The sequence below is a fragment of the Salvelinus alpinus genome, chromosome 2, assembly GCF_045679555.1.
Source record: "Salvelinus alpinus chromosome 2, SLU_Salpinus.1, whole genome shotgun sequence".
Taxonomy (NCBI): domain Eukaryota; kingdom Metazoa; phylum Chordata; class Actinopteri; order Salmoniformes; family Salmonidae; genus Salvelinus; species Salvelinus alpinus.
In genome coordinates, this window is record NC_092087.1 from 95,054,758 (window position 1) to 95,069,967 (window position 15,210).

Below are 15,210 nucleotides of genomic sequence, written 5' to 3' on the forward strand. Positions count from 1 at the left end.
TCTTAAAGGAGCAATCTGTGATTTAGTAGAGCTGGGAATTTCCAGGCACCTCTCAATACAATACTTAGGTGCCGATACGATATGTATTGTGATTCTGTACTGAACAAAAATAGAAATGCAATATGGAAAGTGTTGGTAACATGTTTCATGAGCTGAAACAAGGACCCCCAAAAATGTCATAAGCACTAAAAGCTTATTTCTCTCAAATTTTATGCACAAATTAGTTTACTTCCCTGTTAATGAGCATTTCTTGTTTGACAAGATAATCCATCCACGTGACAGGTGTGGTTTATCAAGAAGCTGATTAAACAGCATGATCATTACACAGGTGCACCTTGTGCTGGGGACAAAAGGCCACTCTAAAATGTGCAGTTTTGACGCACAACACTACAGATGTCTCAAGTTTTGTGGGTGTGTGTAATTGGCCTGCTGACCGCAGGAATGTCCACCAGAGCTGTTGCCAGAAAAGTTTGATTGTTTCTCGGCCGTAAGCTAACTCCAACGTCGTTTTAGAGAATTTGGCAGTATGTCCAACCGGCCTCACAACCTCCGACAAAGTGTAACCACGCCAGCCCAGGGCCTCCACATCCGGTTTCATCGTCTGAGACCAGCCACCCGGACAGCCTTTTTGTGGAGAAAAAATCATTTTGATTGGGTGGGCATGGCTCCTAAGTGGGTGGGCCTATGCCCACCCATGGCTGCGCCCCTGCCCAATAGTGGAATCCATAGATTAGAGACTAAATAATTAATTTCAATTGACTGATTTCCTAATATGATATCAGATATTTTATACACCAGGGTTGTGCTCAATTCAGAATTTGGGAATTGACTCCCATTCAACTCATGAGTTGAAATTAAATTTCAATTGGCCACACCACAGGATGTAGAATATGATTTTGAGTGACAGGAAGTATAATTTAATTCTGTGTAATTCAAAGAAATGTCACTCAGTCACAGAACATGGGAGTTTAATTGAATCTGACAGCTCACACTTCCAGATACCAAAGAAAATATCACTTTCTCCGTAAACAATGTTCATATAATCTATTAACCTTTGTGCTTAGAACAGACCATTATATTTCCTCCAACCATTTCATTTGTTTGACTTTGTCTTGAAGGCTTTAGGGTAAAATTGTGCATTAAACTAATGCATTGTGGGAAATGTAGTATTTCCCCCATATTGAACAACATTTAAGTAATTCATGAAATATAATAGCTACAGGTTTTGTTTTCCTTGTTTTCATTCATTTTAAGAGTTTGTTCTGAAAATCAATTGTTTCATCAATATTTTATATGCATGTATATAACATGTTTGGTATTTTATTTTCAATATGTATGTTTGTATAGACTACAACTATAGAATCGAATAGGCATTTGAATATGACTGAATTCAACTCTATTTCCTTGAATTGCAATTCGGTATCCTGCTTATTAATTCAACATTCATTAATTGGATTTATGAGCCATTCTCAATTCAATTCTGAATTCACCACGACTCTGTTATACATAACAAAATATTTCCCTGAGTGAAATGAGTCCCTGACATTGTCTGATTAAAGCTGGAATCCTTAATGGTTAAACAGCCACGTCCATTTGCAATATTACAAAGAAGCTACTGTAAACAACACTGTTTACCCCTTGAACATCATTTTATGCACAATAGAAGAGCACAATATTCACTTTAATTATTTTTAACATGGTACGCGACGCTCTGTCGCTTGGCAACAAAAACAACGGTGGTGGGGCAGACTGGTGCTGCTTCCCCCTACTGCTGATATACAGTATTTGTAATCTCAATTGAATTGAGGGAGATTAAATAGATTCATGCAACTACAAAACACTTTCCCAGATATTTATACACTACAAAATATGACATCTTTCCCTGAGAGTGAAATGAGTCCCTGAGATTCAGCCTGATGAAGTCTGTAATGGCAGAGAAGTCAAACATAAAGGACATATTCCTTATCTCAAGAGTTGCTCCTATTTCTCCTGATCAATCACAAAAGGAGACCACTAGTTACTATTGTTGGAAAATAAGGACATTTTAAAATATGCTCTTAAAATGACCATGATATAAACGTATACACTATCTAAACAGAGATATATCTTATGTTAAATCTCACATGTTGTTTCCTGAGACCTGCCCAAGATGATTCAACATTCACCATGTTCCAGATAGAAATTCAATGATCTTGTAGTCTGCAGCCAGTGTACCAGAGTAACACAGGTAGGTTGTCTGGTAGACAGTAGCCCTGATCTTGTAGTCTGCAGCCAGTGTACCAGAGTAACACAGGTAGGTTGTCTGGTAGACAGTAGCCCTGATCTTGTAGTCTGCAGCCAGTGTACCAGAGTAACACAGGTAGGTTGTCTGGTAGACAGTAGCCCTGATCTTGTAGTCTGCAGCCAGTGTACCAGAGTAACACAGGTAGGTTGTCTGGTAGACAGTAGCCCTGATCTTGTAGTCTGCAGCCAGTGTACCAGAGTAACACAGGTAGGTTGTCTGGTAGACAGTAGCCCTGATCTTGTAGTCTGCAGCCAGTGTACCAGAGTAACACAGGTAGGTTGTCTGGTAGACAGTAGCCCTGATCTTGTAGTCTGCAGCCAGTGTACCAGAGTAACACAGGTAGGTTGTCTGGTAGACAGTAGCCCTGATCTTGTAGTCTGCAGCCAGTGTACCAGAGTAACACAGGTAGGTTGTCTGGTAGACAGTAGCCCTGATCTTGTAGTCTGCAGCCAGTGTACCAGAGTAACACAGGTAGGTTGTCTGGTAGACAGTAGCCCTGATCTTGTAGTCTGTAGCCAGTGTACCAGAGTAACACAGGTAGGTTGTCTGGTAGACAGTAGCCCTGATCTTCTAGTCTGCAGCCAGTGTACCAGAGTAACACAGGTATGTTGTCTGGTAGACAGTAGCCCTGATCTTGTAGTCTGTAGCCAGAGTAACACAGGTAGGTTGTCTGGTAGACAGTAGTCCTGATCTTGTAGTCTGTAGCCAGTGTACCAGAGTAACACAGGTAGGCTGTCTGGTAGACAGTAGCCCTGATCTTGTAGTCTGCAGCCAGTCTACCAGAGTAACACAGGTAGGTTGTCTGGTAGACAGTAGCCCTGATCTTGTAGTCTGTAGCCAGTGTACCAGAGTTACACAGGTAGGTTGTCTGGTAGACAGTAGCCTCAGTGATGTCACCTTGCCTGAGACCTGGGGCTTGTATAGTAAACTACAGACTGATGGGAGTGCTGGTGAGAATGGTGTCCAATCACGTTACACACCAACCACCTCTGGTCAGGATGGCTCCTCCTCAAAGTGCTGCTCTCTGCCTCTGATACATTTTTTGAGATCTTCTGAGGTTGTGAGGTGGTATCCATGGCTACCTCTCAGTCTGTCTGTCTCTCTCAGGTCATGTATTAGTAGTAAAGTGATATATCTCCTGGTGTTGTTGTATCCAAGGTAACCTCTCAGGCTTTCTTCTCCAGGTCTCTGACCAGGAAGTGGTCTGCTTCTCTCAGGACTTGGTAGAACACTTCCTGGGCTTCAGCCCCTTTCCTTACCACCATGTCCAGCAGGGCCTGGTTCTGTAGGGTCTTGGTGGATTTACTGACCACCTCCTCCCTCTCCTCGCCAATCAGAACCCCACGATCCTGGAGACGCAGGAATAAGGGCTGTAAGAGTCCCAGGCGAGTCTCTAGAGACATTCTGTGTTTTTTTATGAAGGCTCTGCTGGAGGAGGTAGAGGGGTTGGCAGGAGGGGCTTCAGGGAGAGGGGGAAAGAAAAAAAAGAGTACCTTTAACATCTAGGATGATAAAATCAAGACTTCTGCAATCATCAAAGATAAATATGAACCAACAGTAATTAGTCAATATATTACAATTCTTATTAATACACACAACCAGCAGGTGTTATAAAGAATTGTTTTGTCATATGTTGTGAGGTTGCTGCCATTTGGTGATGTATCTAGTTTGTTATTGAGGTTTATAATGGTGGTGAATCTCTAGTTTGTTATTGAGAGGTTTATAATGGTGGTGAATCTCTAGTTTGTTATTGAGAGGTTTATAATGGTGGTGAAACTCTAGTTTGTTATTGAGGTTTATAATGGTGATGAATCTCTAGTGTGTTATTGAGAGGTTTATAATGGTGATGAATCTCTAGTGTGTTATTGAGAGGTTTATAATGGTGATGAATCTCGAGTTTGTTATTGAGGTTTATAATGGTGTTGAATGTCAGTGGAAGGTTAACAGTACTTGTAGAGATGACATCTGTCGGTGAGGCTGAGGATGAAAAGAGGTGTTTTACTATGTGATAAAAGGTATGTTGATTATAACCAACCATAATCACATGATATAAGCACATCATTGTTCAATAACAATAATACTATCAGAGAACTACACCATGTAACAGTCCTACTATCAGAGAACTACAACATGTAACAGTAATACTATCAGAGAACTACAACATGTAACAGTACACCTATCAGAGAACTACACCATGTAACAGTACTACTATCAGAGAACTACAACATGTAACAGTACTACAATCAGAGAACTACAACACGTAACAGTACTACAATCAGAGAACTACAACACGTAACAGTACTACAATCAGAGAACTACACCACGTAACAGTCTTGCTATCAGAGAACTACACCACGTAACAGTACTACTATCAGAGAACTACAACACGTAACAATACTACTATCAGAGAACTACAACACGTAACAGCAATACTATCAGAGAACTACAACACGTAACAGTACTGCTATCAGAGAACTACAACACGTAACAGTACTACTATCAGAGAACTACAACATGTAACAGTACTACTATCAGAGAACTACAACATGTAACAGTACTACTATCAGAGAACTACAACATGTAACAGTAATACTATCAGAGAACTACAACATGTAACAGTAATACTATCAGAGAACTACAACATGTAACAGCCCTACTACCAGAGAACTACAACATGTAACAGTACTACTATCAGAGAACTACAACATGTAACAGTACTACTATCAGAGAACTACAACATGTAACAGTACTACTATCAGAGAACTACAACATGTAACAGTACTACTATCAGAGAACTACACCATGTAACAGTACTACTATCAGAGAACTACAACATGTAACAGTACTACTATCAGAGAACTACAACATGTAACAGTACTACTATCAGAGAACTACACCATGTAACAGTACTACTATCAGAGAACTACAACATGTAAGAATAATACTATCAGAGAACTACAACATGTAACAGTACTACTATCAGAGAACTACAACACGTAACAATACTACTATCAGAGAACTACACCATGTAACAGTACAACTATCAGAGAACTACACCATGTAACAGTACTACTATCAGAGAACTACAACATGTAACAGTACTACTATCAGAGAACTACAACATGTAACAATACAACTATCAGAGAACTACAACATGTAACAGTACTACTATCAGAGAACTACAACATGTAACAGTACTACTATCAGAGAACTACAACATGTAACAGTACTACTATCAGAGAACTACAACATGTAACAGTACTACTATCAGAGAACTACAACATGTAACAGTACTACTATCAGAGAACTACAACATGTAACGGTACTACTATCAGAGAACTACAACATGTAACAGCACTACTATCAGAGAACTACAACATTACTTCCGGCGCCGAAAAGAGATGGCCGCCTCGCTTCGCGTTCCTTGGAAAATATGCAGTATTTTGTTTTTTTACGTGTTATTTCTTACATCGGTACCCCAGGTAATCTTAGGTTTCATTACATACAGTCGGGAGGAACTACTGAATATACGATTAACGTCAACTCATCATCGTTCCTACCAGGAATATGACTTTCCCGAAACGGATCCAGTGTTTTGCCTTCCACCCAATACAATGGATCTGATCCCAGCCGGCGACCCTGTGCGACGCCGAAAAAGGGGAAAACGAGGCGGTCTCGTGGTCAGGCTTCGGAGACGGGCACATCGCGCTCCACTCCCTAGCATACTACTCGCCAATGTCCAGTCTCTTGACAATAAGGTTGATGAAATCCGAGCACGGGTAGCATTCCAGAGAGACATCAGGGATTGCAACGTGCTCTGCTTCACGGAAACATGGCTAACTCAAGGGACGCTAACGGAGTCGGTGCAGCCAGCTGGTTTCTTCATGCATCGCGCCGACAGAAACAAACATCTTTCCGGTAAGAAGAGGGGCGGGGGGGTATGCCTTATGATTAACGAGAAGTGGTGTGATCATCATAACAACACACAGGAACTCAAGTCATTCTGTTCACCTGATCTAGAACTCCTCACAATCAAATGTCGACCGCATTATCTACCAAGGGAATTCTCTTCAATCATAATCACAGCCGTATATATTCCCCCCCAAGCAGACACATCGATGGCCCTGAACGAACTTTATCTGACTCTTTGTAAACTGGAAACCACACACCCTGAGGCTGCATTCATCGTAGCTGGGGATTTTAACAAGGCTAATCTAAAAACAAAACTCCCTAAATTCTATCAGCATATCGATTGTGCTACCAGGGCTGGAAAAACACTAGACCATTGTTATACTAATTTCCGCGACGCTTATAAGGCCCTCCCCCGCCCCCCTTTCGGAAAAGCTGACCACGACTCCATTTTGTTGATTCCAGCCTACAAACAGAAAGTCAAACAACAAGCTCCCGCGCTCAGGTCTGTTCAACGCTGGTCCGACCAATCTGAATCCACGCTTCAAGACTGCTTCGATCACGCGGATTGGAATATGTTCCGCATCGCGTCCAACAACAATATTGACAAATATGCTGATTCGGTGAGCGAGTTCATTAGGAAGTGCATTGACGATGTCGTACCCACAGCAACGATAAAAACATTCCCAAACCAGAAACCGTGGATTGACGGCAGCATTCGCGTGAAACTGAAAGCGCGAACCACTGCTTTTAACCAGGGCAAGGTGACCGGAAGCATGACCGAATACAAACAGTGTAGCTATTCTCTCCGCAAGGCAATCAAACAGGCTAAGTCTCAGTACAGAGACAAAATCGAGTCGCAATTCAACAGCTCAGACACAAGAGGTATGTGGCAGGGTCTACAGTCAATCACGGATTACAAAAAGAAAACCAGCCCCGTCGCGGACCAGGATGTCTTGCTCCCAGACAGGCTAAACAACTTTTTTGCCCGCTTTGAGGACAATACAGTGCCACTGACACGGCCCCCTACCAAAACCTGCGGGCTCTCCTTCACTGCAGCCGAGGTGAGTAAAACATTTAAACGTGTTAACCCTCGCAAGGCTGCAGGCCCAGACGGCATTCCCAGCCGCGTCCTCAGAGCATGCGCAGACCAGCTGGCTGGTGTGTTTACGGACATATTCAATCAATCCTTATCCCAGTCTGCTGTTCCCACATGCTTCAAGAGGGCCACCATTGTTCCTGTTCCCAAGAAAGCTAAGGTAACTGAGCTAAACGACTACCGCCCCGTAGCACTCACTTCCGTCATCATGAAGTGCTTTGAGAGACTAGTCAAGGACCATATCACCTCCACCCTACCGGACACCCTAGACCCACTCCAATTTGCTTACCGACCCAATAGGTCCACAGACGACGCAATCGCAACCACACTGCACACTGCCCTAACCCATCTGGACAAGAGGAATACCCATGTGAGAATGCTGTTCATCGATTACAGCTCAGCATTTAACACCATAGTACCCTCCAAACTCGTCATCAAGCTCGAGACCCTGGGTCTCGACCCCGCCCTGTGCAACTGGGTCCTGGACTTCCTGACGGGCCGCCCCCAGGTGGTGAGGGTAGGTAACAACATCTCCACCCCGCTGATCCTCAACACTGGGGCCCCACAAGGGTGCGTTCTGAGCCCTCTCCTGTACTCCCTGTTCACCCACGACTGCGTGGCCATGCACGCCTCCAACTCAATCATCAAGTTTGCGGATGACACTACAGTGGTAGGCTTGATTACCAACAACGACGAGACGGCCTACAGGGAGGAGGTGAGGGCCCTCGGAGTGTGGTGTCAGGAAAATAACCTCACACTCAACGTCAACAAAACAAAGGAGATGATTGTGGACTTCAGGAAACAGCAGAGGGAGCACCCCCCTATCCACATCGACGGGTCAGTAGTGGAGAAGGTGGAAAGTTTTAAGTTCCTCGGTGTACACATCACGGACAAACTGAATTGGTCCACCCACACAGACAGCGTTGTGAAGAAGGCGCAGCAGCGCCTCTTCAACCTCAGGAGGCTGAAGAAATTCGGCTTGTCACCAAAAGCACTCACAAACTTCTACAGATGCACAATCGAGAGCATCCTGTCGGGCTGTATCACCGCCTGGTACGGCAACTGCTCCGCCCACAACCGTAAGGCTCTCCAGAGGGTAGTGAGGTCTGCAGAACGCATCACCAGGGGCAAACTACCTGCCCTCCAGGACACCTACACCACCCGATGTCACAGGAAGGCCATAAAGATCATCAAGGACAACAACCACCCAAGCCACTGCCTGTTCACCCCGCTATCATCCAGAAGGCGAGGTCAGTACAGGTGCATCAAAGCAGGGACCGAGAGACTGAAAAACAGCTTCTATCTCAAGGCCATCAGACTGTTAAACAGCCACCACTAACATTTAGCGGCCGCTGCCAACATACTGACTCAACTCCAGCCACTTTAAAAATGGGAATTGATGGAAATTATGTAAAAATGTACCACTAGCCACTTTAAACAATGCCACTTAATACAATGTTTACATACCCTACATTACCCATCTCATATGTATATACTGTACTCTATATCATCTACTGCATCTTGCCATCTTTATGTAATACATGTACCACTAGCCACTTTAAACTATGCCACTTTATGTTTACATACCCTACAGTACTCATCTCATATGTATATACCGTACTCTATACCATCTACTGCATCTGCCATGCCGTTCTGTACCACCACTCATTCATATATCTTTATGTACATATTCTTTATCCCTTTACACTTGTGTGTGTGTGTAAGGTAGTAGTTGTGGAATTGTTAGGTTAGATTACTGTTGGTTATTACTGCATTGTCGGAACTAGAAGCACAAGCATTTCGCTACACTCGCATTAACATCTGCTAACCATGTGTATGTGACTAATAAAATTTGATTTGATTTGATTTGATTTAACAGTACTACTATCAGAGAACTACAACATGTAACAGTACTACTATCAGAGAACTACACCATGTAACAGTACTACTATCAGAGAACTACAACATGTAACAGTACTACTATCAGAGAACTACAACATGTAACAGTACTACTATCAGAGAACTACAACATGTAACAATACAACTATCAGAGAACTACAACATGTAACAGTAATACTATCAGAGAACTACAACATGTAACAGTACTACTATCAGAGAACTACAACATGTAACAGTACTACTATCAGAGAACTACAACATGTAACAGTACAACTATCAGAGAACTACAACATGTAACAGTACTACTATCAGAGAACTACAACATGTAACAGTACTACTATCAGAGAACTACAACATGTAACAATAATACTATCAGAGAACTACAACATGTAACAGTACTGCTGTTCCTGGTCTGACTTGATTTGATTTGAGCTCTGAATGTCTGTTACCTGGCAGCCAGACAAGTCTGTTCCATACAAGTTCATCACCTTCCTTTTCTTTCAGAAGCAGATCAACTTCTTTAACTATAGTTTGTAAGAACAACTGAAAAGTGGGGTAGTAGTAGTTTTCATAGGAATCAAATTTCACAAACTCTGCTTCCTGAAATAAAGAGACATTACTAGTCAGTGAGTGAGAATGAAATGAAAAATTACATAGTAATAAAAAAATGTTTAAGTCAAATATAGCCCAGATTTACTTTTGGCTGTATTCGATGTCCATCTGCAGAATTAGTGGAGAGGGTGTATTCTTGCGTCGGGGTTAGTTTACACGGAGAAGTTGTAAGAATTTCTCTAATTCCATCCCTTTCAATCACCTCCCGCACCTTGAAAGGACCAACAATAGACAGGTTAGTTGTGCTTCAAAATTACTTTTTAAAATATTTAATTTATGGGTAAAAAACAATACTTAAAGCTTGAGAATAATGCAAAAAGGTCAGCAGATGGAATTCAGTCTAACTTGCTACTTGGTCCTTGCTACTCTCCATAATGGTTTGACTACATGTTTAGCCGTCATGCTGGTATTACCTTTCCCATTGTGTGTTTGATTGAATACCAGCCAAATATAAGTGGGTTTGTAGGGTTGTAGGGTTCCAGCTCACCTCTTTTCTCACAACATTACTGGGAAGCAAAAACACATTCAGGATGGACCTCTGTTCAGGGACAAACGGTTGGTGGAATAACAACACAAGCCCCTGGATAGGGGAGATGGGAGCATCTTCTTCATGGACATTTCCATAAGCAGAGAATCCAGTGATGTTAATTATGATGTGTGTTTCTGTTATCTCAAGTGGAGGGATAAACTCCATGTTGTCATCAGTCACATGGGCTACAGACAGGAAGTCACATCCACCACCTGGGAAAGAAAGAGAATATTTAGAGCTTTCTCAGATATACAATAGAAATGACAATGAAGACAATGTAGCATATTAGCAGAGTTATCTTGTTTAGAGCAGTCTTGACAGAGAAATTCCTCTTTCATTCCTGAAAGTTACTTGTAATGAATACTTACCAGAATGAATCTGACAGTGTGGGAGGTGTAGTTGACAGACAGACCCCTTAAGGCATGTAAACTTGAACAGGGGTCCTGCAGGTCTCTTGCCATTCTGGGATAGAAGCCTCCTGTCCCAGTGGACTGTCCTATAGAGCACCTCTCCCTCTCCCTCCATCCTGAACACCAGGCCTGTTATACTACACTGGAACAGACATGCACGGGGGCACTGGAACAGACCTGCACTGGGGCACTGAAACCTAGAGGAAACAGCATGAGGAATATAATGTAATAATATTTCCTATCTACGACCATACAATGAGAAAACAAGAAATATATGTTACCGGTAAGTTCCGTTGCCCTCATGATTCAAGACGTCTGGAGTAAATTCATTACAAAGTTCCTAAAATGTAATTACAACAGCTCTTAAACCAACTGTTTAAATAAAAGGTTAAATAAAATCAATAAAACAAAAATGTGGTTTGTTCATGATGACATTTGACCTCTCAGACATGACCACTAGTGTTACCTTCATGAACCTCATCTCCTTCTTCAGACTAGAGATCTCAGTCTCCAGACGGCGACGCTTCTCTCCAGACCAGGTCGACCTGGACACAGGAAACAGTCACACACTGTTCTGTTCCCCTACACCACCACCACATGCTGTGGTCACTACACTGTTCTGTTCCCTACACCACCACATGCTGTGGTCACTACACTGTTCTGTTCCCCTACACCACCACCACATGCTGTGGTCACTACACTGTTCTGTTCCCCTACACCACCACCACATGCTGTGGTCACTACACTGTTCTGTTCCCCTACACCACCACATGCTGTGGTCACTACACTGTTCTGTTCCCCTACACCACCACCACATGCTGTGGTCACTACACTGTTCTGTTCCCCTACACCACCACCACATGCTGTGGTCACTACACTGTTCTGTTCCCCTACACCACCACCACATGCTGTGGTCACTACACTGTTCTGTTCCCCTACACCACCACCACATGCTGTGGTCACTACACTGTTCTGTTCCCCTACACCACCACCACATGCTGTGGTCACTACACTGTTCTGTTCCCCTACACCACCACCACATGCTGTGGTCACTACACTGTTCTGTTCCCCTACACCACCACCACATGCTGTGGTCACTACACTGTTCTGTTCCCCTACACCACCACCACATGCTGTGGTCACTACACTGTTCTGTTCCCCTACACCACATGCTGTGGTCACTACACTGTTCTGTTCCCTACACCACCACCACATGCTGTGGTCACTACACTGTTCTGTTCCCTACACCACCACCACATGCTGTGGTCACTACACTGTTCTGTTCCCCTACACCACCACATGCTGTGGTCACTACACTGTTCTGTTCCCCTACACCACCACCACATGCTGTGGTCACTACACTGTTCTGTTCCCCTACACCACCACTACATGCTGTGGTCACTACACTGTTCTGTTCCCCTACACCACCACATGCTGTGGTCACTACACTGTTCTGTTCCCCTACACCACCACATGCTGTGGTCACTACACTGTTCTACATTCATTTCAGTCAGTTCATGAGGATGATGTAATAGAGGTATAGAAGAGATGTTCGAGGGTCAATTCACCACTTTTAAAGTTGATTATCTCTCCAGCACCAGAAGACTCATATATTCAATGTTACCAGTATCTATAGCAAATCAATCAAATGTATTTTATAAATCCCTTTTATATCAACTGATGTCAAAGAGCTATACAGAAACCCAGCCTAAAACCCCAAGCAGCAGGCAATACAGAGGCAGAAGCACAGTGACTGGGAAGAAACCTAGAGAGGAACCAGGCTCTGAGAGGTGTCCAGTCCTCTTCTTTACCGGTAGTGTCACGTTCTGACCATAGTTCTTGTGTGTTTTACTTGTTTTAGTGTTGGTCAGGACGTGAGCTGGGTGGGCATTCTATGTTGTGTGTCTAGTTTGTCTGTTTCTATGTTTGGCCGAATATGGTTCTCAATCAGAGGCAGGTGTTTTGTGATGTCTCTGATTGAATCATATTTAGGTGGCTTGTTTTGTGTCGGGGTTTGTGGGTGGTTGTTTCCTGTCTTTGTGTTCGTTTCACCAGAAGGACTGTTTCGGTTTGCCACGTTTGTTATTTTTGTATTTTGTAAGTGTTCACGTTATTCGTCTTGAATTAAACATGTTGAGCACAAACTACGCTGCGTCTTGGTCCGATCCCTGCTACACCTCCTCTTCAGACGAAGAGGAGGAAGGCTGCGGTTACAGGTAGAGAACAGACTAATACAGAATGTGAATTACACCTGGGGGGTCTCTATTATGATTAATGATAAAAATGTCATTTAATTTATGACCTTTTTAACGTGGCATGAACACAACCAGTCATGATGCTTTCATCTGATTGTCAAACAAATCCCTTCTAAAAGTAGGCTCCCTGTACATGTTCATCCACTCCTAAATAATTACACCATCTAAACAGTGGACTGCATGTATACTGACACCATCTAAACAGTGGACTGCATGTATACTGGCACCATCTAAACAGTGGACTGCATGTATACTGACACCATCTAAACAGTGGACTGCATGTATACTGACACCATCTAAACAGTGGACTGCATGTATACTGGCACCATCTAAACAGTGGACTGCATGTATACTGACACCATCTAAACAGTGCGACTGCATGTATACTGACACCATCTAAACAGTGGACTGCATGTATACTGACACCATCTAAACAGTGGACTGCATGTATACTGACACCATCTAAACAGTGGACTGCATGTATACTGACACCATCTAAACAGTGGACTGCATGTATACTGACACCATCTAAACAGTGGACTGCATGTATACTGACACCATCTAAACAGTGGACTGCATGTATACTGGCACCATCTAAACAGTGGACTGCATGTATACTGACACCATCTAAACAGTGGACTGCATGTATACTGACACCATCTAAACAGTGGACTGCATGTATACTGGCACCATCTAAACAGTGGACTGCATGTATACTGACACCATCTAAACAGTGGACTGCATGTATACTGACACCATCTAAACAGTGGACTGCATGTATACTGACACCATCTAAACAGCGTACTGCATGTATACTGGAACCATCTAAACAGTGGACTGCATGTATTCTGGCACCATCTAAACAGTGGATGCATGTATACTGACACCATCTAAACAGTGGACTGCATGTATACTGGCACCATCTAAACAGTGGATGCATGTATACTGACACCATCTAAACAGTGGACTGCATGTATACTGGCACCATCTAAACAGTGGACCGCATGTATACTGGCACCATCTAAACAGTGGACCGCATGTATACTGACACCATCTAAACAGTGGACTGCATGTATACTGGCACCATCTAAACAGTGGACTGCATGTATACTGACACCATCTAAACAGTGGACTGCATGTATACTGACACCATCTAAACAGTGGACTGCATGTATACTGACACCATCTAAACAGTGGACTGCATGTATACTGGCACCATCTAAACAGTGGACTGCATGTATACTGACACCATCTAAACAGTGGACTGCATGTATACTGGCACCATCTAAACAGTGGACTGCATGTATACTGACACCATCTAAACAGTGGACTGCATGTATACTGACACCATCTAAACAGTGGACTGCATGTATACTGACACCATCTAAACAGTGGACTGCATGTATACTGACACCATCTAAACAGTGGACTGCATGTATACTGACACCATCTAAACAGTGGACTGCATGTATACTGACACCATCTAAACAGTGGACTGCATGTATACTGACACCATCTAAACAGTGGACTGCATGTATACTGGCACCATCTAAACAGTGGACTGCATGTATACTGACACCATCTAAACAGTGGACTGCATGTATACTGACACCATCTAAACAGTGGACTGCATGTATACTGGCACCATCTAAACAGTGGACTGCATGTATACTGACACCATCTAAACAGTGGACTGCATGTATACTGACACCATCTAAACAGTGGACTGCATGTATACTGACACCATCTAAACAGCGTACTGCATGTATACTGGCACCATCTAAACAGTGGACTGCATGTATACTGACACCATCTAAACAGTGGACTGCATGTATTCTGGCACCATCTAAACAGTGGATGCATGTATACTGACACCATCTAAACAGTGGACTGCATGTATACTGGCACCATCTAAACAGTGGATGCATGTATACTGACACCATCTAAACAGTGGACTGCATGTATACTGGCACCATCTAAACAGTGGACCGCATGTATACTGGCACCATCTAAACAGTGGACTGCATGTATACTGGCACCATCTAAACAGTGGACTGCATGTATACTGACACCATCTAAACAGTGGACTGCATATACACTGACACCATCTAAACAGTGGACTGCATGTATACTGGCACCATCTAAACAGTGGACTGCATGTATACTGGCACCATCTAAACAGTAGACTGCATGTATACTGACACCATGTGATG

General features: G+C 43.1%; 1 protein-coding gene across 1 annotated transcript in view; it reads right to left on the bottom strand.

The window, feature by feature from the left end:
- Positions 1-3,209: 3,209 nt before the first annotated feature.
- Positions 3,210-15,210, bottom strand: part of LOC139545501 (uncharacterized) — an 88,203-nt gene continuing 76,202 nt past the window's right edge. The window contains exons 20-27 of the mRNA XM_071353350.1: positions 11,209-11,287; positions 11,024-11,082; positions 10,701-10,939; positions 10,291-10,544; positions 9,889-10,014; positions 9,641-9,791; positions 4,235-4,261; positions 3,210-3,743 (exon numbers count right to left, since the gene is read on the bottom strand). Of these exons, the coding sequence (XP_071209451.1) occupies positions 3,451-3,743; positions 4,235-4,261; positions 9,641-9,791; positions 9,889-10,014; positions 10,291-10,544; positions 10,701-10,939; positions 11,024-11,082; positions 11,209-11,287 (1,228 nt within the window). The 3' untranslated portion in view covers positions 3,210-3,450. The remainder of the gene's footprint in view (positions 3,744-4,234; positions 4,262-9,640; positions 9,792-9,888; positions 10,015-10,290; positions 10,545-10,700; positions 10,940-11,023; positions 11,083-11,208; positions 11,288-15,210) is intronic.